The sequence below is a fragment of the Melampsora larici-populina genome, assembly GCF_000204055.1.
Source record: "Melampsora larici-populina 98AG31 unplaced genomic scaffold MELLAscaffold_19, whole genome shotgun sequence".
NCBI classification, from domain to species: Eukaryota; Fungi; Basidiomycota; class Pucciniomycetes; order Pucciniales; family Melampsoraceae; genus Melampsora; species Melampsora laricis-populina.
Window position 1 is genome coordinate 1,119,486 of NW_006768783.1, and position 23,227 is coordinate 1,142,712.

Genomic DNA, 23,227 nt, shown 5'->3' on the forward strand with positions numbered 1-23,227 from the left:
TCATTCATATGTACTCTGGTCAGTGGCCATCTAGACCATGTACTTCCAGGTACATGAACAGTGAGATTGAGAGCTAGATAAGCTCATTGAGAGTTGCCAATTTGATGAGTTCTGCTACAGGTACGTAAACTTTTTGTCACCGACTGTACAACATCATTATGAACAACTTTGCCTGCAAGGCAAAGTCTTGTTTATCAGTGAGGAAAGCGGGAAACAGTAAAAAATGACTTGAGAGGACTCAATCCTTGGAGTCTCCGTGCCAAAATTTCATGGTCAGTCCCAAGCCCCTTTGCGAGGCGTGCAGATGTGGCCGCGCAGAGAGGGCTTGTGTTGAGCTAACATTTGAAGAAGTTCAAGGCTTTCAGGTCTAAATTGCTGCCCGTCTAAGATTAAAAAAGGCTTGCTGGCAGCCACATTTTTTTTATTTAACACTGAAATCTTCTTGGTTTCTGCGTCACAAGACTTTACTGTGGTCTCAAAGCAGCATTGAATTTGATGAAATAGTTTCACAAAGAATCAGAGTTGTACCTCAAGTCTATATTGATATGGCATCAAATGCAAACTCAGCAATTTGTGACACTGATGTAGCATTTCATGATGATTGAGAAGACTGTGATTGACACCGCGGGAATTAATTAGTTCAAAACCCAATTGAACCAAATTTTGGTGCCCGGGTTTGAAATTTCCTCAAATTGTGAATTTCATTCACAATTCGTTTGCAATAGGTTTGCCAATTGCCCTCCAGCGGTACTCTGTTGGCCCCGCGTATGTATGTACAGCTACGACATACAACAACAACCCCATTTCCGACCATTGAGCCATCTTTCCTTTGTCATGCATCCTCAGTCTTGATGCTCTGCACATTGGTGAATCTGTGGTGACTGTTGTTGAAAGGCGTTGTTGTTGTATGATGTAGCTGTGCATACACGGGGCGAGCAGAGTACCACTCAAGGGAAATCGGCAAACGTATTGCAAACGAGCTGTGAACAAAATTCACAATTTGAGGAAATTTCGAACCCGGACACCGAAATTCGGTTCAATCGGGGTTCAAGCTAATTAATTCCCGCGGTGTGATAGGAATGACGCTGCGTATCTTTCAGTGCGTTACTTTCAGACGTCTTAATCTCTCAGCATAAGTTATTCTTCTCGATGGTCAAGTTTTAATCAACTCATGACGCTCCACGTGATATACGACGAACTCCCGACAGAGCCTATATCATAGTGTGCTACTTCTCATCTGTTCCACCCAGACAGACAAACCCCAAATGCTCTATCATATTCAAAGGATAATGAGCAGTCGCATATTTTAGCAATGTGTGATGTATACAATAGTTTCAAAAGCTTAATAAGAAGGATGTGCTATGAATGATATCTTATCCCCTCCAATCACGCTCAGCTCACAAGGACCCTAGAAACCTCCTACAATTGTTGCCGTTTTTTGGTGTCGATCCCGACTTCAAGACAGAAAATCTTCCTCAGATCATGTGGAAGCTTCTTTGGCTTCCCCGTTTGTCTGCTTTTTGGCCTTCTTAGGTTTCAACCCACGCGCCAAGATTGCAGAGAGTTCCTCATCCTGAACTTTCACTTCACTCTTCACTACTTCCGAAAGCTGCCCTGTGTAAAAGTGAGGTTGAGGTGTGATTCTTGAAGCCCCAGTTTTAGTCACCACGAATGTGACAAAGTATTGAGCGGTAAAATCTTTAGGGTCGGAAGTCGTCCTATCATCTCCAAGAAAGCAAAAATCAGTCTTTTCAAAGTCTCGTAAAGGGTACCTTGTTGATAAGGAAGCAAATTGAACGCACGTCACTTCAAATTCCTTCAGAAGTCCATGTTGCACACATTCTTTCACTCCCATCCGAGCTTTGGTTTGATCTTCTAATTTACGTAATGTAAACGGAAACGCGCCCGCCTTCTTCACGATCTCACCATATGTAGCACGAGAAGTCTTCATCTTCAATTGATAAGATGACGTTGTCTTCTGGAAGATCGATGTTCGGTCACCGTGTGCTTTAGACTACAAGACAAGAATGACAAAGCCCCGTATCAGCATCTGCCACTTGATCTGTCGGATCGTCATCGAAGCTCGCACCTTGGTATCCTCACCAGTTGTGAGTAGGACATCTAATCCAAAGACGTCTCCCTCCTCGAAAATAAAGGTTGAGTCCTTGTCCCGATGCTGTTCAGTAGTTGGGAACAGGTTGATTGTCTTCTTTCCATCAATCACGCTCTGCTCGTGTTGATGGGAAAGCATACCTGTAGTGAGTTTTATACCATTCACAAAACGAGTCAGCTTGTGAAGCGTAGTAGAATGAGTAGGAGGGTTCTAAATTCACCTTCCATTCCTTTGATCGAGCTATATTCTTTCAAGAGTTTTTGCACACCATCCGTCACTTCCCAGTTTTTGACACCCGGCTTGATCAATCGAAGCGCTAGCTCAGTTGCATTGTAAGCAGCTGCTAACAAATCTGCTTTAGGACCTGTGACAGCAGCAGTGGACGAAGCGCCGACTACCATGCTGAGATGAATTTATTCGCAGTTCGAGTAATCAAAAGCAAAGTTTGAGTAACTGGTCGTAGGGTGACTTCAAGCTTAGTTGATGATACCCACGTTTCAGAAATGATAGAAGCATATCCATCAATATGAGAACCTAACATGATCTTCACCACGTCCCCATCTTGAAGTTCTTGACTTGCACCCGCATCTGTGGGCAAAGGTGTGAAATGACACAAGACGCTGAGAAACGTAGGGGCGAATGCTTGTTAAGCCAGGTAATATTCAAAACTAGACAAACAAGAGAAAGAGAATAAAATAAACGTACTTGTTGATACTGATCGCACAAGGAAAGGCGATACCCTTCTTAGTAGGGTTCTTTTTATCTTTGTTGTAAACTGATGCACATCCTTCTTCGATTGATGCATCACCTTCTTGACATAAACTTAAAAGATTTGATCCCTTGACTGCCTTGGAGATGACCAATTTCAAAGCTTTAGATGCGATCTCAGCAGCAGTTTTATCTGTCAGATGTACCGATCAGACAAGAAATTTAGTCAGGTTTCAAGTCCTAGGGTTTAGCAAACGTGGGGTTTTGACAACATGTGATCTTCATGCTTACATTTGGTCAACGTGTCAGCTGGTAAGGCAGCAGAAGTAGGTTGATCAGCCGGTTTTGAGGCTTCGGTGGTTTCTGTTGGTTTTTGAGTGGCCATGCTGTTTGTATAAAGAAATAGGTAGGTGGTAGGTAGACAGTTAATGCGAGGTGAAGGAAACGGTCAACACCGAGAATGGCAAAAGTTTTCTCTTTTTGGCTTTCACGGGTATTTTGGTTGTCATGGGGAAGTTGACCCGCTCCGCATCTTGCTCCGGGATCACAACAGGGCGGGCTTTTTTCAGGCTGCCAGCTAAGTGACAGGTCAGTGAAGCTAAAGCTGACTTGAAGAGCTGGCCAATCGCACACGTGACAGGTAGATCTGGTAACAGATTGCCGGTTAAGCCGGCCGATTGAAACCCAGATTAAAAAAGTTGAAAATTTTGGCTTACCCAATTGACGTCAAATCAAAACCACATCCAAAGTAAACTTCATTCACAGCAAACCAAACTAATCAAATCAAATCAAATAATTGGTAAACAGCAAAAACCATCTCAATACAATTCACTAATCAGCAATTCAAAAAAATGACCTCAGTAAGTACTTTTGACTCCAACTTTTATCTCCTAATCAATCAATCAACCAAGCTAACATTATATCTAACTTCCTTGGAACCTATGAATGCTAGATTGGACCTTTAGACTTTTCTTTAGCTATCTCTGAATTAGAAAAATATTCAAGAAAAGATGGTCTAAGCCTTCATGAACTCATGGATTCCACAAAGTAAGCAACTCATCTTTACATTCCTTAACATCAAACTTTCAAAAAACACTTACCATTCTCAGTATAACAAAATGAACTTTTAATCACAGATTCGGTGGTCTGACTTACAATGACTTCCTTCTCTTACCCGGTCATATCGATTTTTCAGCATCTGACGTGAATAACATTATCAACTTGTCAAAATTCATCAACCAATGAAGGTCTGATTAATTTGTTTTCTTCAATTCAGGTTTCATTAGACTCCCGAATCACTCGGAACATTTCCCTCAAGACTCCCTTCATCAGTTCACCCATGGACACAGTCACTGAAACAGACATGGCAATCACTATGGCTGTAAGCTTAACCCCCTCCAAAAAACAGCAAACCTATCTTGTCTTGATCCTCATAAAATATAATTTGAATTCAATCAACCGAAAAATCAGCTCTTAGGTGGAATTGGTATAATCCATCATAATATGCCAGCTCATCTTCAAGCCTCAATGGTTCGAGCGGTTAAGAAATATGAGAATGTCAGTCCAAAACACATCTTCCATTGGACCCTTTGATTCTGGCCAAGTTCGCAAAATTCTAACTAAGCTGGTTTCATACTTCTGTCATACGCTACCTTTTCCTTAGGGATTTATTACCGATCCAGTTTGCCTGGCTCCTGAAAACACTGTTGCAGATGTTTTGGCTGTCAAAGAGTCTCAAGGATTCTGTGGGATTCCTGTGACAGGTAGGTGTATATGTTTCATTTTATAATTTCATATCATAATATTTATGAAATGTTTATGCTCTTAGATACTGGAAAACTTGGTGGACTTCTAATGGGAATTGTGACCGCTCGAGACATTCAGTTTAGATCACCAGACCAACCACTCTCAGCTGTGATGACACACCTATCTGATCTCGTTGTAGGACCTCAAGGTATCACATTAGAGAAAGCCAACACTATCCTTCGTGATTGTAAGAAGGGAAAACTACCACTCGTAGACGATCAAGGTCGACTGAGATCACTTTTGGCTCGTAGCGATTTGTTGAAAAACAAGGATTATCCTCTGGCTAGTAAGAAACCTGCAAGTAAACAACTACTCTGCGGTGCCGCTGTTGGAACTCGAGAGGCGGATCGTGATCGACTTTCACTTCTTGTTGAGGCTGGATTAGACGTAGTAGTGTTAGATTCCAGCCAGGGTAACTCGATCTACCAAATCGAAATGTTACGTTGGATCAAACAGACTTACCCTGAATTAGATGTGATTGCTGGAAATGTGGTAACACGGGAACAAGCTGCACAACTTATCGCTGCAGGCGCTGATGGTTTAAGGATTGGTATGGGTAGTGGATCGATTTGCATTACTCAAGAAGTCTGCGCAGTAGGTCGTCCACAAGGATCAGCAGTTTATGCTGTTGCCGAGTTTGCTAGCAAGTTTGGTGTACCTGTGATTGCAGATGGTGGGATTTCAAATGTAGGACATATCGGAAAGGCAATTGCGCTAGGAGCTTCGGGTGTGATGATGGGTGGACTTTTAGCAGGTACAACAGAATCACCAGGAGAATATTATTACAATGAAGGTAAACGACTTAAGAAATACCGAGGGATGGGAAGTTTAGATGCTATGGAACATGGTAAAGCAGCACAACAGGCAGTCAAAAAGGAAGCCCAAGTTTCTAAGAAGGCTGAAACGTTTGACAATGCGGCTACCTCGCGTTACTTTTCTGAAAGTGATGCTGTCCGTGTAGCACAAGTTGAGTTCATCTTTTGACTTCTACTGATCCAGGATGAATAATGAAGTCATTTGATCTCAATACTAATATTGACCACGTTTACTTTTTATATCAGGGAGTGACGGGGGCAGTAGTAGACAAAGGATCATTAAAGAAATTTGTACCATACCTTTTTACTGGCTTACAACATTCACTCCAAGATGTTGGAATGAAATCGATTGGAGATTTAAGAAAAGGAGCTGACTCAGGTGAAGTTAGATTTGAATTAAGAACAGCTAGTGCTCAGGTTGAAGGTGGTGTACATGGACTACACTCGTGAGTGGATTTGTCACTTCTTTTTCTTTGCGAAATAGTGTGTTTGTTCGATGAAGTTGATTTGATATTTTTGGGATTTTCTTAGGTATGAGAAACGATTGTTTTCATGAGAAGGATGATGATTTCTTGAATTATAACCCGTGGTTTTTGAACATGAAATTGATGGTTTGAAAAAGGAAATTCGATCAGTTTTGAAAAATTCTAAATGATGAAAAAACCTCTCAATTGTCAATTCTCTTGTTTCTTTCTCTCATAAGTACGTATATCGAATGATAGAATTGAAATCTCTTTTATATCACTCTACGCTTTCTTTTATACATCTGATAAAGTCAGTAAAGATTCGATAATGGATTCAGTAAAAATTTGATAATGGATGCATAAATATAGATATGATGAATGCATGATTAATAATGATTTGTTCAAACGTTTGATTTTTTTCTGAACGATCTCATCAAAAGCTTTCATGACCCTATACAGGCCCAGTTCAATTTGGCTAGATTCTGTGAAATCGCATTGTGAGACACCGCTTTTTTACATTTAGAAAAGCGTTTCATGAAATTTGATGTTTCGTGAGGAGAGTGGTAATCAAGCGTTTGATTACTTTGTAATTAAAGACGGATGGATCACTTTCCATTCCTTCCAAACGGGGGGGTCAAATGTGGACTTTCCCATCTCTTCTGATTCGACCTTCAAAAGTCCATTCATTGCTATCATGTCTAGTTCTTCGAGTTCTGACTCTGATGTATCATCAATATCATTTTGACCTGCAATGGAACTTCTCAAGGTCATTATCAAAGCCGGAACCAAATTCTTGTCTTCAATAAGCACATAAAAAACCCTGTAGAACATCAAAGCTTTGAGGAAATCACCATACACAAGAGATCCTCGAAGGCAGTGATGTTTGATTACAAGAGTTATGTTGGATGAACAGGCTTGCCTAGGTCAGGTTGAGGGCGTGTCCTTTTTTCAAAAGGGCTTCAGGACCGTGTCTAGGCGCCACTGGGTGCATTAGGCATTCTTTTTTGGTAAAGAACAACTTTTTCCCACAAGGATTGGGGGTTTTGAGGGTTTTGAAGGCAAAATTTGTCCAACTTCTTGATCCCACTCCTCACAGCTTTTGAATTGAGGTGAATGCTTGATCTTGGCATTTCCAATTGAAAATGGTGCAATCTTTAGTTAGACTGAGAGCAACCAAGCAGTTTCCCTAACCAGGAAGCAGGTAAACCCAGTATGGTACTTTTGGGTGTGCTTACCTACTTTCTGATCAGTTTTCTGGATGTGCCCGCACCTTTTGGCCCATTTTTTCAGATACACCTCCAGCATGACCTCAAGGGAATGATGAAAGCTCTTGAAGGCAAGCTTGCTGTCCACCGTCAAAACAGCATGACAGTTGAAGAACAAGTCATGATTGTTTATATGTCATTGGCAGCTCTGGTTCTAATCAAGTTGCTGGATAGCACTTTTGACGGTCCAGTCACACAATTAGCAAATACTGTAACAATGTCTGCCATGCCATTACCTCCCTTGAATACACACTACCAATGTGAAAGAATTTTTATTTGGGAAAAGTGATTACATTTAGAGCAAGAAATGATTGAAAATGCACTAAATCAGCATTGAATCAGTGTTATTAGGTATCAAACCAGCATTTTCAATCATTCAATGCATTAAATGTAATAATTTTTTCCTTGGGAAAACTAATTTATGCTGGTAGTGCCATATACATTGTTCTACCTACCAGAGGGAAGATATGCCCAAGAGAAATTAGATATAACCCTTGTTTCACTCCTTACTTCAACAAATGTGTGAGTGCTATTGATGGCACCCACATTCCTTGTGTTGTTCCTGCTGATTGACAACCAGCCTATCAAAACCAAGCATCACTCACCCAAAATGGCTTAGCAGTGTGTTCATTTGACATGATGTTCACATTTGTGTACGCTGGCTCAGAAGGCACACATCACAGCCCCCAACTACTGGTTGCTGGTAGCCCAGTGCACCCCATGAGTTCAAACTTTTTTCAAAGTAATGCGTGTCTGCTATCAAGATGGTATGGATCAGTTGCAACAAAATGTGCAATACCACAAAAATTGAGATGATGTCATATGACCTCATGAATCTGTACAAAAAGGCACCCCTAATTCCCCACCAAGAATATAGGATGCCACTATTTAGAGCCCTTGGAGCAGTATCCAGTGCCCCTTCTTGGGTTGGACACTGGGCTACAAGCAATTTAGCAGTCTCTTTATAAACATGGAGCTTTTTTTCAAGAAAAGGGGGCTCCATCTTTATGACAAAATTTACCCCTACATATTTATCCTCCATTGGCCTTGCCATTTTGATTTCTACGCCTACATATTTTGGACAGTATAAGTATAAGGATAGAAACTAAGAAACAATCTCAAAGTAAAAGCAAAGGTTCTTAGTTTTGTCACTACAGCATGTGACAAGCCACAATTGAGCTTGAGTACACAAGATGGTAGGCATGGCATACTTAAACACAAGATAAATTGAAGGATGGAATGCATAGGTAGAGGGTTCATACAACATAAGGAATAATTGTGGGAGAGTTGTTCATAAGACATAAGAGGGCACAGAGGTGTCACAAAAAGAAAGAGAACAGAGCTAGAAAACAGAAACAAACAAGGACAGGAGAGCTACAAAAACAAACACAAACAGAAACACAACTATAAAGTGTAGTTCTTTGGCTACCTCAATGACCACTCCATTTTTACTACTATCTTCAGATTGGGGCATTTTGGGTTTTGGTTGAGTCAAGTGGTGTCCGGAAGAATGGCAATGTTGGAAGAAGGTAGTTGAAGATGATCAGAGGGGTTTGTAGGAATCTGTACATAGAGAGGGACTTATCATGAATTTAACAAGATCCACACAATAGAGAGGAACTTGTCCAATTTTCAGAAAAAGATTTGAAAGAAAAGAGTCAAAAGAAATCACAGAATATTATTTCTATGTAGAAGAATGAACTTTGATTGAATGCTTGGAATGTGATCAAGAATCACATCTTAAAAGCATTCAGTAATTTTTAAAATGCTTGTAAATAACATAGCAACCACATTTCACTGAATGTGATTTCTGTACATCACAGACTGCAAGATTTCACCAGGATTGCTTAAGTGAACACAGCCTACATACCAATCATGTCCTGTATGGTTAATCTAGGGCTGTGACTCACGTTGTGGGTGCGGCCAACGTTGGACCAACAGCGCTACTGGAACACAGCGGGTTCAGCTGCGTTTCACGGGCCTGTCAACGCAGCGCCAAAAAGCTGCGCTGCAGGGGCCCGGGAATCCCATTTTTTTATCCGCTGCGTTCCTGCTGCGTTGCCGGTCCCCGGGTAAACAGCGAGTTGCGCTTTTGGCCAGCTGTACCGCTGCCAGCGGTACAGCGGTACAGCAGGTCGAGTACTTGTGTAGGGTCCCAAAGGACCACAAAATGAGCAACAAAACACAGCAACCACCCTAGACCACCCCTTCCTTCCCACCCAGTACCACCCCTTCCGTCACAATTTCCCAGTTTGGAGCCGCCCACATCACCCTTTCCACCACTCAATACGCAAAAGCTTGCCCCAATAAAACAAAGTGACCTAAAATGGTTTGCAAGGAACACCATCAAGATCAATCGATCCGCCTGGCATTCCTAATAAAGAGTCTAGGTAAGACACCGTTTTAACTTTTTCCAACCTCTATCCCTCGCTCATCATATTGAACAAAAAAATACAATAACCCCCAAATCCATTCATATCAACTGTTATGAGCCCATAAGGATAATATGCTTGTATGCTACTATTGAGATCTCACTCTACTTGAGTCCTGCGAGTCAGAGATTTTACATTCTCACGTTGCAATCTTATTATAGTACAAGGACACCTTTTAGTAGACCCTTGATTGCCAACTCACAAGGTCCTAATATATTGCAACGCCTATTCTCAAGATCAACCGGCTACAACAGATCTCGAGCATCAACAAAGAAGAAGAAGATCAATCAAAAAGTTAAGAAGAAAAAGTCTAAAGATTAGTTAGAGTTCAAGATCTGTATCAGAATCAAAGTTTAAAAGTAGTTTAACTCCGCAATCCGAACAAAATTAAAGTATTGAAGATTATCATATTCCATCAAGTAGTTCATCATCCGCAAGTAAAGTTATATCACCACTGAATCACATGCAATCTCATTCACAACACCAAACTTCAAAGTACCTTGTTCTTCGACTTCAGAGTCAAGTAACCTTTCAACAAAATCTAGCGAGGTCTTCCACAAACTTGAAGAGAACGTGATGGAACCACAACCTGACCCAACCATAGCTGAAGTCTTGCGGCAATTAAATCAATTGACAACACAATTTGCCAAAGTCAAAGCCAGCCTAGCTGATGAAACGCAGAAACGCCACGAAGCGGAAGTTCAGCTCCATCAGTATGAGACGAGCAATATTCAAACCTCTTCCTCATCTGATCAACCGGCTGACCCGTCAAATCCTGTACCTGTACAACCTGTCTATGTCAATTAAACTGTGCAACCACGTCAACCAAAAATGTCAACCCCCGATAAATTCAATGGAAGCAAGGGCTCTAAAGCTGAAGTCTTCATGAATCAGCTTGGATTGTATATGCAATTGAACAATCACTTATTCGCAAATGATCAGGCTAAAGTCGCCTTCGCATTATTGTACACATCAGGAAAAGCTAGCATTTGGGGTCAAAGTTTGACCAATCAACTTTTAGATCCTGAATCGTCTGAATCGGTAACTTGGACTAAGTTTATCACCTCTTTTATAGCTACCTTCTTCGATTCAGAAAGAGTATCGAAAGCTGAAAAAGAAATACGAGAATTAAAACAGAAAGGATCAGTTGCGGATTATTGGATACAATTTTCGGAGTTAGCATTAGTAATCAAATGGCCTCAAAATATATTAATGTCTCATTTTGAACAAGACTTAAAGAGGGAAATCACAGTTTATATGATCAAGGATGTATTCAACAACACCAAAGAGATGTTGCAATTTGTGATCAAACTAGATAATAAATTAAATCGACACACAAATGAAACTAGTTACTCATTTTCAACACCTCCATCAAATCCTGTTTTGTGAGTAAATCCCGACGCCATGGACTGCTCAGCGTACAAGTTAAACATATCTAACAAGGAGTACAAACGTAGAGGGAGCATGAAGGCGTGTTACAAATGTGGGAAAACAGGACATTACATTGCTGATTGCTTTGTTGGTAAACGTGGAAGGATGTGGAATTAATCAGGATTTAAAAATGATTCAAATTCAGGGTTTAAGAATGATTCAAATGAAAGTAAATTAAAGGCAAGGATAGCTGAATTAGAAGGACAATTAGGAAGTAGTAGTAGTGCTGCAGGCAGTGGTAGTAGAGCTGAATTGTCAAAAAATGGCAAAGCTCGGGAGTGAATGTTGTGCCTCCCCCGAGCAACGAGAAAGTGGGTTTAGAATTAGGTGACATTAGTAATCTTGAAATGAAAGATACCAGAATCATTGCTAAACTGTCCCTTTACGGCCCACAAACTGCCACAACCAAACAAGTACGAGCCCTAGTAGATAGCGGCGCTACTCATGAAGCGGTGACTGAGAGCCTTGTAAGAGAATTAAGTCTTTTCACCACCCCTCTGCAAGAATCACAAAGCGTGGTGGGTTTTAGCGGTGTAGAATCTAAAGTAAATGATGTAGGAAAATACTTCATCAACTGTGCCAAGAACCCAACAACTTTCATTGTCACTGAATTACGAGACAAGTACGATGTAATCCTTGGAATGCCATGGATCAAAAAAATTATCAGATTATCAACTGGGAAGACAGCAAATTAGAAGACTCGACTCATGCCATTGCAGTTGTTGAAGCAACATCGTCAGTTCCGAAAGAATCCTCGAATGACTACCCTTTGGAGCCAGAGAGGCAAGTTAGGAATTGTGACGAGGGGGTGGAGTTTGTAAACTCATTAACACCCCCGCAATGTGAGTTTGCTACTTCTCCAATTCCTCCATTTCCTGAAGCAGCTGGCAAGCGGACTCCCTTTCTAGAATTCTCAACCAATGAACCACCAAAGGACGTCAATCAGGTTTTACCAAAGGACTCTCACATTGCAGCTTCTTCAAATCCGAAATCAACCTCTATGGATCAAGTGATACCTATGGGGAACACTAGGAAATTTGAAGAGGGGGTGGAGTGTTTAAGCTCGTCAACACCCCCGCAATGTGAGTTTGATATTTCCCACTCACCATATGTCAAAGAAGCGACTGGCAAGCGCTCCTTTCCTCTGAATTTAAGGCCGCAGACTCATAGATCGAACTCAAAACACCTGATATTGACACCGAGACGATTATATGCCAAAGAAATAGGTATAACCAGAACCCCTCAACTGAGCATAGCAGCTGCAAAAACGCCGTGGAACGTATCAGCTAAATTAGCGGCTGAAAACGCAAAGAACACACCGGAAAAAACGGAAAAGGAGCTTGTCCCAAAGTGCTATCACAAATACTTGGGAATGTTCAAAAAGAGCAATGCAAACGTCTTGCCCCCTCACCGTCCATACGATTTCAGAGTCGGTTTACTTCCAAACGCGGTCCCACAAGCTGGAAGGGTAATACCCCTCTCTCCAAAGGAAGATGAAGTACTTTGTGAGATGCTGGAAAAAGGTCTAGCTAATGGAACAATTTGCCAAACCACGTCACCATGGGCCGCACCTGTACTATTCACAGGGAAAAAATATGGCAACCTCTGGCCTTGTTTCGATTACCAACGACTGAATGCTTTAACTGTCAAAAATAAATACCCTTTACCACTCACAATGGAGTTAATAGACAGCCTATTGGACGCTGACAGATTCACGAGCCTGGACAAGAGAAATGGATACAATAACTTGCGTGTACGAGAGGGTGACAAGGCCAAACTAGCATTTATCTGCAAAGCTGGACAGTTCGAACCTTTGACAATGCCATTTGGGCCTACAGGTGCTCCTGGATTTTTTCAATTTTTCATTCAGGACATACTCAAGGCTCACATAGGACGAGATGTAGCAGCATATCTGGATGACATCTTAATTTATACAAAACCCGGAGAGGACCATGAGGCTAGAGTTAAAGAAATATTGGACATCCTCAAAGCGCAGAATGTTTGGTTAAAACCCAAAAAATGCAAATTTTCTCAAACTGAAGTATCCCACCTAGGATTAATCATATCAAAAAATCAGATTAAGATGGATGCCACCAAAGTTGAAGCCGTGAAGAACTGGCCAGTCCCACAAAACGTAACCAAAGTGCAAATCTTCCTTGGGTTTGCAAACCTTTATCACCGATTTACATCTCATTTTTCAAAAATTGCGAAGCCCCTGCATGAACTGTTGTAAAGTTTGAATGGACCGGACCTAGACAGGAAGCATTAGATTGCCAATCCGTATCGACCCTTTATTCTGGAGTGTGATTGCTCCGATTTTGCGTTAGGAGCAGTCCTATCCCAGGTGTCAGCGGACAACGACAAACTCCATCCAGTCGCATACTTATCAAGGTCTTTAATTCAGGCTGAACGTAATTATGAAATATTCAATAAGGAGTTATTAGCAGTTGTCAGTGCCTTCAAAGAGTGGAGACAATATTTAGAAGGAAATCCTGGCAAGCTAAGTGTAATTGTCTATACGGATCACAAGAACCTGCAGTCCCTGATGACTACAAAGGAACTGACACGTCGTCAAGCCAGGTGGGCCAAAGTGCTGGAAAGGTTTGACTTTGAAATCAGATTTAGACCGGGAAAGCAATCAACAAAGCCCAATGCCCTATCACGCCGACCTGATCTAGCGCCGAGCAAGGACGAAAAACTGACATTTGGACAAATGCTGAAGCCACATAACTTTCCGAGTGATGCTTTTATTGACGAATTTGATGCTCTTGAATCATGGTTTGTACCAGAAAGCAAAGTTGATGGTGGGAATGAAGAAATCGAAATTGATATGACTGAAATTATGCAACTAGAAGATAAGGAAGAAGATGAAGAGTTAGCGTGCAATGACACTCAGATAATGGAAGAAGTGAAGAGAGTGTCAAAGGAAGATCCGAGAGTGAATGAGATCATGCAACTATACAAGGACATACGTCCTAACTCAAAGCACCTAGACGGATACTCAATGTCAAATGGTCTACTCTATTTCAGAGGATGGATAGTAGTGCCTAACAATGCTAACATGAAATTTCAGATCCTCAAGTCGAGACACGATAGTCTGATGGTAGGACATCCAGGTCAATCAAGAACACTAGCCCCAGTCAAGCGCACTTATCACTGGCCTTCTATGAAGGCGTACGTAAACAAATACGTTGATGGCTGTCAATCATGCCAACGAGTGAAACCACGGACAACTAAGCAGTTAGGAACTCTACAACCCCTACCAATACCCAAGGGCCCGTGGATGGATGTGTGCTATGACCTAATAACAGACCTACCGGAATCAGAGGGGAGTGACTCAATCTTAACAGTAGTAGATAGATTGACAAAGATGGCTCATTTCATCAATTGTAAAAAATCTATGAAATCTGATGAACTAGTGACGCTGATGATACAGCACGTGTGGAAGTTGCACGGCACGCCTCAAACAATCACTTCTGACAGAGGAAGTGTGTTCATATTGACAATCACCAAACAGATCAACAAGAAATTAGGAATCAAAACTCAATCATCAACAGTGTACCACCCGCAAACCGACGGACAGTCTGAAATAACAAACAAAGCGGTGGAACAATATATTTGTCACTTTGCAAATTATATGCAAGACAACTGGGTTTCACTATTACCAACAGCAGAATTTTCCTATAACAATAACTTTCACATATCCATAGGAATGTCTCCATTTTGAGCTAACTATGGTTTTGATGCAAACTTCACAGGAATAGCGTCAACTGAGCAGTGTTTACCAACAGTGGAAGCAACACCCAAACCCCGCCGCGGAAAACTGGGGCAGCGCTGCGGCAGCGCGGGGGTCCTGCCGCACCCTCAGTCTGCTGAAGGTTCACTGGGATAAAACCACGCCGCAGCCCATTTTTTACTGGGGTCCAACCCGCCGCTGCCCCATTGACGGTACCCCAGGGGGAACCTAGGGGCCCATTGTGGCATGTACTGTAGGTGACTGTACATTTTCAGCCCCTGACACTTCCAATTGTTAGTTCAGATGAACAGTCACAACTCGTGTTTTCTGACGATTTTATTTAAAGATAAAAAATACCAAACCAACTCCACAAACCTCAGGAAAGAACTCAGCAACACAAATATTCTCTCAAAAACAAACAATCCTCATATGAAAAGTAAGTAACCCAAACTAATTTCTCCTTTAAACCTTGTTCCATTTAATCGAACTTAATCCATCTCTAATAGGCAACATAACCACATCAACTTCAGAATGATCCAAAATCTCCTCATTCCAATCACTTAAAATTTGACCATATTGATTAATGTTTTTGACAGAATCTTCACTGACATTTAATTTTGATGAATCATTTAATTCGATTGAAATGGTGAATATGTGGTAGCTTTATAGATTGTATTATTGATTATGGATAATAATTCATGATTTATGATTTCATTAAATTACTTTGAATATGAAGTTCTATCTGCATCAATTAGAATCTGTAAAATTAAAGAAAAGTCCAACAAAAAATGAATTCAGTCAAAAGAAAAAACATGAGTATTGATTTCATAAAAAGAAGTTCTAGCTTACCATATCAAAAGGTTCTTCACCATCAAGGTTCATTTTCTCTAAACTATCAAAAGCAGATCCAATCTTAACTTCAATCAACTTAAGGTTAGTATTCTAATCTAATGACTTTTTCAATTCCTTTAGTTAATGAAAATATTAAAGTCATCATACCTGTAAACATTGATTTCTAAAATCCTTTTAGGTTTGATAACAGATTTAGCATCATTTAAACAAATTGTAATTGTAGATTAAATGATTACAGTTGTACATTGAATGGCTTGCAAGGTAGATTTTTCTTGGTGTTAATTTCATTTTTTCAAATTTAGTGAAGAAACCCCAGTCTGCGGCGCGCTGCGATCGTCTCGAGCACGCCGCGGTCTCCTTGCAATTTTTTCTCACTTCGGCAGCGTTGCGGTGAGGTCCCTTCAAAACTGGGGTCAATTGCACCACTGCCTCTGTGGATCCAAAATCCGCCGCGCTGCGGCGGGGTTTGGGTGTTGGTGGAAGATTGAATACAACAAATCAACGAAGTTCAAGACGAACTTAAGTGTGCAATGGAAGAAGCTCAGGAGACAATGAAACTTTGGTTTGACAAGAAGGTGAATTTGACTCCGAAGTGGAAAGTGGATGAAGAAGTGTAGCTAAACAGTAAGCACATATCAACAACGCTTCCAACGGCAATATTCTCTCACCGTTGGATGGGACCTTTCCCCATAGAGAGCCAAGTGTCTACTAATGCATACAGATTGAGACTACCAGCGTCAATGAAGAAAATCCACCCGGTATTTCATGTGTGTTTATTACAAAAAGCAACAAAAAGTCAAATTGAAAATCAAGTACAATCACCTCAAGAACCAATAAGAATTCAGGATGAAGAAGAATACGAAGTGAAGAAGTATTAGACAAAAGGAGAAGAGGAAGAAAAATTGAATACTTAATTAATTGGAAAGGATATACACCGAAACATGATTCATGGGAGCCTGAATCAGGACTTATGAATGCACAGGAATTAGTCAATGAATTTAACCGCAAGTACCCATCAAGCGAATTCAAATCCAAACGGACAAGGAGAGTAAAGAGAGGATGAAGCTTTTTCCCGACGGGGTTTTTTAATGCCAATCCGGGGAAGATGTTAGACCCAGCAAGAGGGGGTTGGAACATAAAGGGGGGAGTGGTGTTATGAGCCCATAAGGATAATATGCTTGTATGCTACTATTGAGATCTCACTCTACTTGAGTCCTGCGAGTCAGAGATTTTACATTCTCACGTTGAAATCTTATTATAGTACAAGGACACCTTTTAGTAGACCCTTGATCGCCAACTCACAAGGTCCTAATAGCATCGGGCACACTGTTGAGGCTGTTAGGTAAGCTGCTTAAGGGTACCTAAGTGGGCCTAGGGTTGGAGGGGGGGTTGGAATAGCGCAATCCTAATTCAAATAAGGTTGTAAAAAACATTCCATATTGGCAATGCCCAATTGTATCTGATCAATTAACCACTCATGCGAAAATCTTGTTTGGTACTTTCTTCAATGGTTTCAGCCCCTGCGGCCATGGCCGCGCGAATTTCTTTGACAGAGGGTAAATGAAAGGTATTGGTTACTTTGAGCTCATCAAAGTAGTTTTGCCTGTCAAAGGTTTGTCTATCATACTTGTATACCAAGTTATAAAACCTAAACAATTGTCACAAAGTCCTGTTTCAGCTTGACTGTGGAAGATGGGTGTTTCTTATTGAATGACTTACGCCGAAGTATACTTCACACCTTCCCAACAAAGGTCAGCCAATTGGCAATCTATGCAAGCCCAAATGGAACTAGACCCTTTGCCAACCCGCATGAAGCGAGCCGCTTCTCTGCGCTGAAATTCCAGTTTTTTTAACAGTCCATGAGTGGTTATTAAACATTCAGGCCCAGTGAAAATGGTTTCCTTACAAGATATGCAATCCTAGCATGTGTGGTTATGTCGATAGCATTCCACAAAGAGTCAGTGTCAGGATGTTTCCACAAAGATTCAGTGTCAGGATGTTTCCCCACAGTTTTACATTGGGTGGCAACCTGTTGTAATACCTCATATCACTCGCTATTACATAAGTCTACTATCTTACTTATCACACCCTAGACTTAAGATTTAATTCCCTATGTCTCTCTTTCCTTGACACTTTCCCATTCTGACTCCTTAAGGATCTTTGACTGATCTCTTGTCATCGTCTCTTTGGAGTCAGTTCGTAAAGCAAATTTGTGTACTTTGGTTCTAGAAACCATTTCCACCACTTTTGTGGTGTTGAGTCCCAATGTGCCCTTTCCTTCATTTTGACCTTCAGTGAGGACATAAGAAGTCCTTACACTAAGGTACACTTTTGTTTTCCCAACAAGCCGCTAGTCCTTTTCACTACACTGGGTTTTATCCCCGCCAAGCCCAATAACTCATGGGATAAAGTTGAGTGCCCCAAGATGGCTCTTGCCAGGGTGATCGCCTTGGACTTTGGACACTTTTGCATGCAAATGGCTGATCATCCTGACATGGAAGACTTTTTGGCCTCACCTTGGCAACTCCCTGAGGTCCTGGCCCTTCAGATCAAAGCACTTACACAGGGCAAGCACTGTAGCACCATGTTGATGATCATGCTTTTGTACTTGTGTAACCTTGATCTTGAGAACATCACATCCAAGCCCTCATTTCTGTTCACCGCCTCCCCCCAAAGTCTTGACCCTCAGGCAAGAACCATGACAATATTACTGTTGAGATTCATTCAACACAAACATACAAGTTGAAGATCAATGCTTGTATCTAATTCCCAACCACATCCCATATATATATATTCGTACATCCTCATGCTGTCTTCTTTTCCTCATCTTTGAAAAGACAACTGTGAGTTGACTACTCCTTTGACTACATTCTATATCTTCACTAAAACACATATCAAACATTTTGTTCTTCGATTATAGTTTACTAGGAAATTAGCGGCAGAGCCGCCTTTCTATTTATCATCCTCAACCTTGTAGTTAAGACAACCTCTCCTGACACTTTGCTGTTCTTCTAGGAAAATTTTATGTGGTAAAGCTATCTTCCCTGCTACTTTCAATCCTGCCCTGATGCAGGTAATGAATTGCATACCTTTCTCATTATAAGTATCAATGATGTTCACTTAGAGCTAACTTAAATAGTGGTCTCACCAATCAACTATGTTGCCAACTTCTTTGATTCATCTTTCAAGTCTCTTTTTTTGTTTTGCTGCAAGAACCCTATATGGATTGAGGATCATATTGTCTATAAATTTGGATACCACCACCATCAATGATTGATAAGCTGTATCACAAGGATCACTTGATCATCAGTCTTAATGTCTAGATTGGGAACAATGAACTTAAGTCTTGCGTCAAGTATTATTGCTGTATATCATTAACGGTACTCAAAGTTGTGTATACTTTGCCGTGCATAGTTTTTTTGTGTTTTTTCGCAACTATAAACAACTTGGAAAAAGTATGTTTCTTGATTGAAGCTCAAAGATATGTACTTTTAAGCCAAAAACATAGTTTTCCCTGGTTGTGTGAAGTTGTGAAAAAAGAAAAGAAAACTATGCACAGCAAAGTATACACAACTTTGAGTACCGTAATTGAACTCATCCTTTCTCAATTCCTTGACTTGATCCTGCATCCTCTTTCAACACAGCTGCATGTATTTGAATGTGGCTCTTTTACCCAAAAAACAATTTATTTTACAATTTTAGATCTGCATAGAGTTCTTCTCCTTGATCAAAAGTTGATTTAAAGAGAAAAAACTTTGCACAACTCACTCATCATGACCATAATCTTGGTTTGATACACTGGCATTGAATTTGTAACTCAAATATGTCATCTGAGTCCTGCAGAGAGGATTATGTGTTGATTATGTTGAGTGAAATCGTCAAATGGGCAATATCAGAATGACATAATAAATGATTTCAAAGACTTGAGAAAATTATAAACATAATTCCCTGAGGGAACAGATTTTGAGTTGCAAGAGAGTTTTTAGTTGAGGATCGGTTGTAGATCATAGCAACATGGAGATTATTTCTATATAGATCTGATTTACCCACAAATGGAATTCAAGAGGATGAGTGCATTACACTTGGGGGCATGATGTTACAACTTTTAATCAATAACCTTGACCTCTTTGTGTATTCTTGAAAAGTTCTTTTTGTTTTCATGATGAATGATTTAAATCAGAAGACTGCTTCAATTGCTTTAAGTGAGGCTCTTTTGATGCAAAAGATGAAGTCAAATTGGAATAGCAGTAGCACAATTGTAATTGTTTAATTGTTTTGATATTGACTATGATGAAGCCAATCCTGATGACATCAGTTGACACAATTAGTGATTGTTGAGTGAGTATATTGATGTTGAAGGGAAAAATTTGTAATTGGAGTATTATGGTGAAGCAATTCTGAGTGAATGAATTGTGATAAGTATCAATCAATCCAGGGGGGTAATAAATACACGTTGATGGACTTGATGTGAATGAAAGCTTTTGGACAAATCACAGTTCTACATTTGCATAATCAAAGGTTTTTTTGAATCTAACAATTGGTTTTGTTAGAAATCATGAGTTGTATCTGATGAAGTCAGTTTGAAATTGTCATCAATCATTAGGTTTGGATATACTATTGTTTCTGGATTCCCTATGATTCCAATTTAAAAAAAATATCATTGGTATGCTGACTCTGAATGAACACGGTTTTGTAGATCTTTCATAGCTGCCACCGAGGTCCTGATTTGAATGAGTTACACTTAGTTTGATTGTACTTATTAAAGAGGTAAGAACAATACATACTTTATCAGCATATTTGAGTAATAATTCATTTCCACCTGGATGATCTGGTGCAAATAGATAGCCTGTAGGGTTGTATAATTTGATTGATGGATTGATAGTGAATTGGTAGTTGATTGATTGTTTATTGGTTCATTGGTCAAGTTGAGTTGATGAATAAGCGATGCCGAGTCAGTAAATGGGTTTCAAATCCATCAAGGTTTTTGAAAATGCAAACTCAACAATCGATTATAAACCTTTACATTGATTGAAACACAAAGATCTTCAAGACTATGATGACGAGCGACATCTTCAAGTAAAGAGATTCGATTTCTTCCTAAATCTTGTGGTTCAGGTGTTAGTTGAAACATATGTAATTAATTGCGGTTGTTGAGGTGAGTTAGGTTGGATTGTAATGGAATAGATTTTTTGCTTGTTTTGAGCATTGATTAAATTGGGTTGTGATGATTAGTTCAAAGAGAGAGTAAATTGAGAATAATTGACATAAACCAAGATGAAAATGAACATAAAAGACAATAATCGAGTCAGTAGCAAGGATTAGAGGAATGAGATTGTAGACAAAAAGCTTTGATGTCAAGCAATCAAAGGTGGTGGGACGTGTGTATCAGTTCGAGTGCGCTCGGAAGTTGAGCAAATTTCACATTCTGGTGGCAGAAGGCTGATCATTGATGATTGTACCTGTAGTCAATTAAGAGATCTGTCAGACTAACAACCAAGTAGCCATGACTGTCACCACAAAAGCAGGAATCAGATGAACGGATTGATGATGATAAGGTGATTTTTGTCATCAGTTTTAGAGTGGAAAGACAAATCTTCTGAAAGGGTGAAGGGAACGGGAGTGGATAGGAAATGTGGCAAGTATAAACTGTCACATTGGAGGGCAATATGGTGGCGAGTATAGTCTGTCAGTGGAGAGTTTGGAGTCAGTCATCAAGTGGCAATCGTAGTATAGAGTCTAGACCGCTATAGACCGCCACTTGTTTGTTCGGAATGCAGGTAGAGTGCATGGTGTCAGCAAATATGGATATGGAGATTGACACTTTGGCAATCATAAGCGAGGAAGCTGGCCTTCCTTTAACTTGAATGATCCCAAGTGTTCTTTCTTAGATCCAGATCAGACTCTGAACCCATTCGTACTTTCCCAACTTTAGACCGTGTTCCAAGACTTTCACAGGTCAATACTGTGTTCCTAGTGCAGATAACATCAAGATGGTTCCAGCGCAAATTGTTTAGGGAAAACCAACTGTTGAGGGGAATTCAAATTGCATTGAAGATTGATCTTCCCAGACAAAGGTCCGTATACAATAGAAGTCGTTATGAGCGCAAAAATTTGATATTTTCAGTCGCGATGAAACTCAGACTTGGGAAGGTTCTTTTATCTACATTGCTCAGGATATGGGGAGATATCCAATAGATCACGTATTCCTTCATGCTTCTTTTTTAAAAAAGGGCCAGAAATAATTCGATCAGAGGAAGATATCTTCTTCAGAATCTGGACACACCCACCCTCCTATAGATGCAGATATGAATGTCTGTGACGTGTAACTTAATGGAGGAGACGATTTTAAAATTCACAATGGGCTGGATCACAAGCTAAGTGTGATGGAACATCAATATCAGAAACCCTGGATCGTAATATTCAGAGGCGACTCACTTGGACGCGTTGGGTTCCTAGCCACTGGACAGCGGTAATTTCCAAAGTTATTGAACTCATCTAGCGCGTCAACAACTTAGCACAAACGGAAAGATGAGGTTCAATCAAAATTCCAATCCAAACTCCCAGCAAATCAAGAAATTTTGCTGACCCATGTCACCACCCTCGACCAAGAAATATGTGATAGAGTGAACGGTTCGACCGTCTGGGTAGTTTGGATCAGGTTGAGGCTGATAGTTGGCGCTGGCCGGTTTGCAATTGACGAAGCTAACCGCCCCTAGATCTGCTTCTGCAAAACGAAGAAACATCGAAAGAAAGGTTCAGCTTCAGAAGTCTTGTTAATATCAGTTTCTTAAAGTTGCATGAAGGAGTCGCACTTAGCTGTTTACCACCAAAACTGCAGTGTGTATAATAACATTGATGCCTGCCGTCACCTCCTTTGCATACTGGATAGGAAAGCTTTAGACACGAAGCTTTGTAGGAAGAGCGAATAGATGATTAGAAATCGATTACGTACTGGCTCTGCCAGTGCTTTTATTCGCAAACCAATTATCCTGGCAACCGTAATTGGCAAAGACAAGAGATGTAAAAGCTTGCAAGAGAACAAACATGACCAACGCGTACTTAAACATAGCGATTGTTGAGATGGCGAAGTCTTGATAAGTAAAATCTCAACACCAGCAGTCTTTGATCAAGTCAGGTATTGATGGTTTTAATGGGATGAGGAGCTTTATAAGGCTTGGACGAGAGCTGCACCCCAACGTGCCATCAGTGGTGGTGCAGAGGCTTGAGCTGGCTTGAGCGTTCCATGAGATTCGAGTTCTCAGATTATACGTGTACACATATCAACCACATTACGAATGAGTAGGAAATGTTAGGGTCAAGGGTTTCCAGGGTCCTTGAGGCTGTGTTTCAGCATTAGCGTGGCGGCTATCCTCACCAACGCCATGCCCCTATTTCTATATAAAATGTACATGGATGTTGTGTTTGTTTGTGTTCAATGACCAAAATAAGAATTAGTTCGTAGTCAACCATTTTGTGTCCCAACAGGAAAGAGTCCACCTGCTAGCACCTGCTGCCTTCTGTACAAGGGCGGAGAAACCAGACATGTGCTTGGGTGTTTTCAACTATTTGAACTTACAGTTGATTTCAAAAACCTTGCCGAAAATT

The 23,227-nt window shown here is 40.6% G+C and overlaps 4 protein-coding genes across 4 annotated transcripts; 1 reads left to right on the top strand and 3 right to left on the bottom strand.

The window, feature by feature from the left end:
- Nucleotides 1-1,132: 1,132 nt before the first annotated feature.
- Nucleotides 1,133-3,242, bottom strand: MELLADRAFT_116549 (uncharacterized protein; the record flags this gene model as incomplete). The annotated part of the gene is made up of 7 exons (XM_007410229.1): nucleotides 1,133-1,718; nucleotides 1,803-2,014; nucleotides 2,090-2,253; nucleotides 2,334-2,515; nucleotides 2,608-2,733; nucleotides 2,819-3,014; nucleotides 3,113-3,242. The coding sequence occupies 7 exons, from the start codon at nucleotides 3,204-3,206 to the stop codon at nucleotides 1,481-1,483; spliced, it is 1,212 nt and encodes a 403-aa protein (XP_007410291.1).
- A 321-nt stretch (nucleotides 3,243-3,563) lies between these two features.
- On the top strand, nucleotides 3,564-6,337 carry MELLADRAFT_43532 (uncharacterized protein; the record flags this gene model as incomplete). Its single annotated transcript, XM_007410209.1, has 10 exons — nucleotides 3,564-3,681; nucleotides 3,774-3,868; nucleotides 3,958-4,024; nucleotides 4,098-4,202; nucleotides 4,292-4,378; nucleotides 4,485-4,584; nucleotides 4,650-5,474; nucleotides 5,514-5,593; nucleotides 5,689-5,888; nucleotides 5,974-6,337. The coding sequence occupies 10 exons, from the start codon at nucleotides 3,673-3,675 to the stop codon at nucleotides 5,996-5,998; spliced, it is 1,593 nt and encodes a 530-aa protein (XP_007410271.1).
- Nucleotides 6,338-17,089: 10,752 nt separating this feature from the next.
- On the bottom strand, nucleotides 17,090-18,208 carry MELLADRAFT_63417 (uncharacterized protein; the record flags this gene model as incomplete). The annotated part of the gene is made up of 4 exons (XM_007410228.1): nucleotides 17,090-17,270; nucleotides 17,342-17,454; nucleotides 17,529-17,651; nucleotides 18,185-18,208. 4 exons carry the CDS (start codon nucleotides 18,206-18,208, stop codon nucleotides 17,090-17,092), a joined length of 441 nt encoding a protein of 146 aa, XP_007410290.1.
- Nucleotides 18,209-21,967: 3,759 nt separating this feature from the next.
- Nucleotides 21,968-22,689, bottom strand: MELLADRAFT_106762 (uncharacterized protein; the record flags this gene model as incomplete). The annotated part of the gene is made up of 4 exons (XM_007410227.1): nucleotides 21,968-21,996; nucleotides 22,058-22,132; nucleotides 22,209-22,346; nucleotides 22,575-22,689. 4 exons carry the CDS (start codon nucleotides 22,687-22,689, stop codon nucleotides 21,968-21,970), a joined length of 357 nt encoding a protein of 118 aa, XP_007410289.1.
- Between the last annotated feature and the right edge of the window lie 538 nt (nucleotides 22,690-23,227).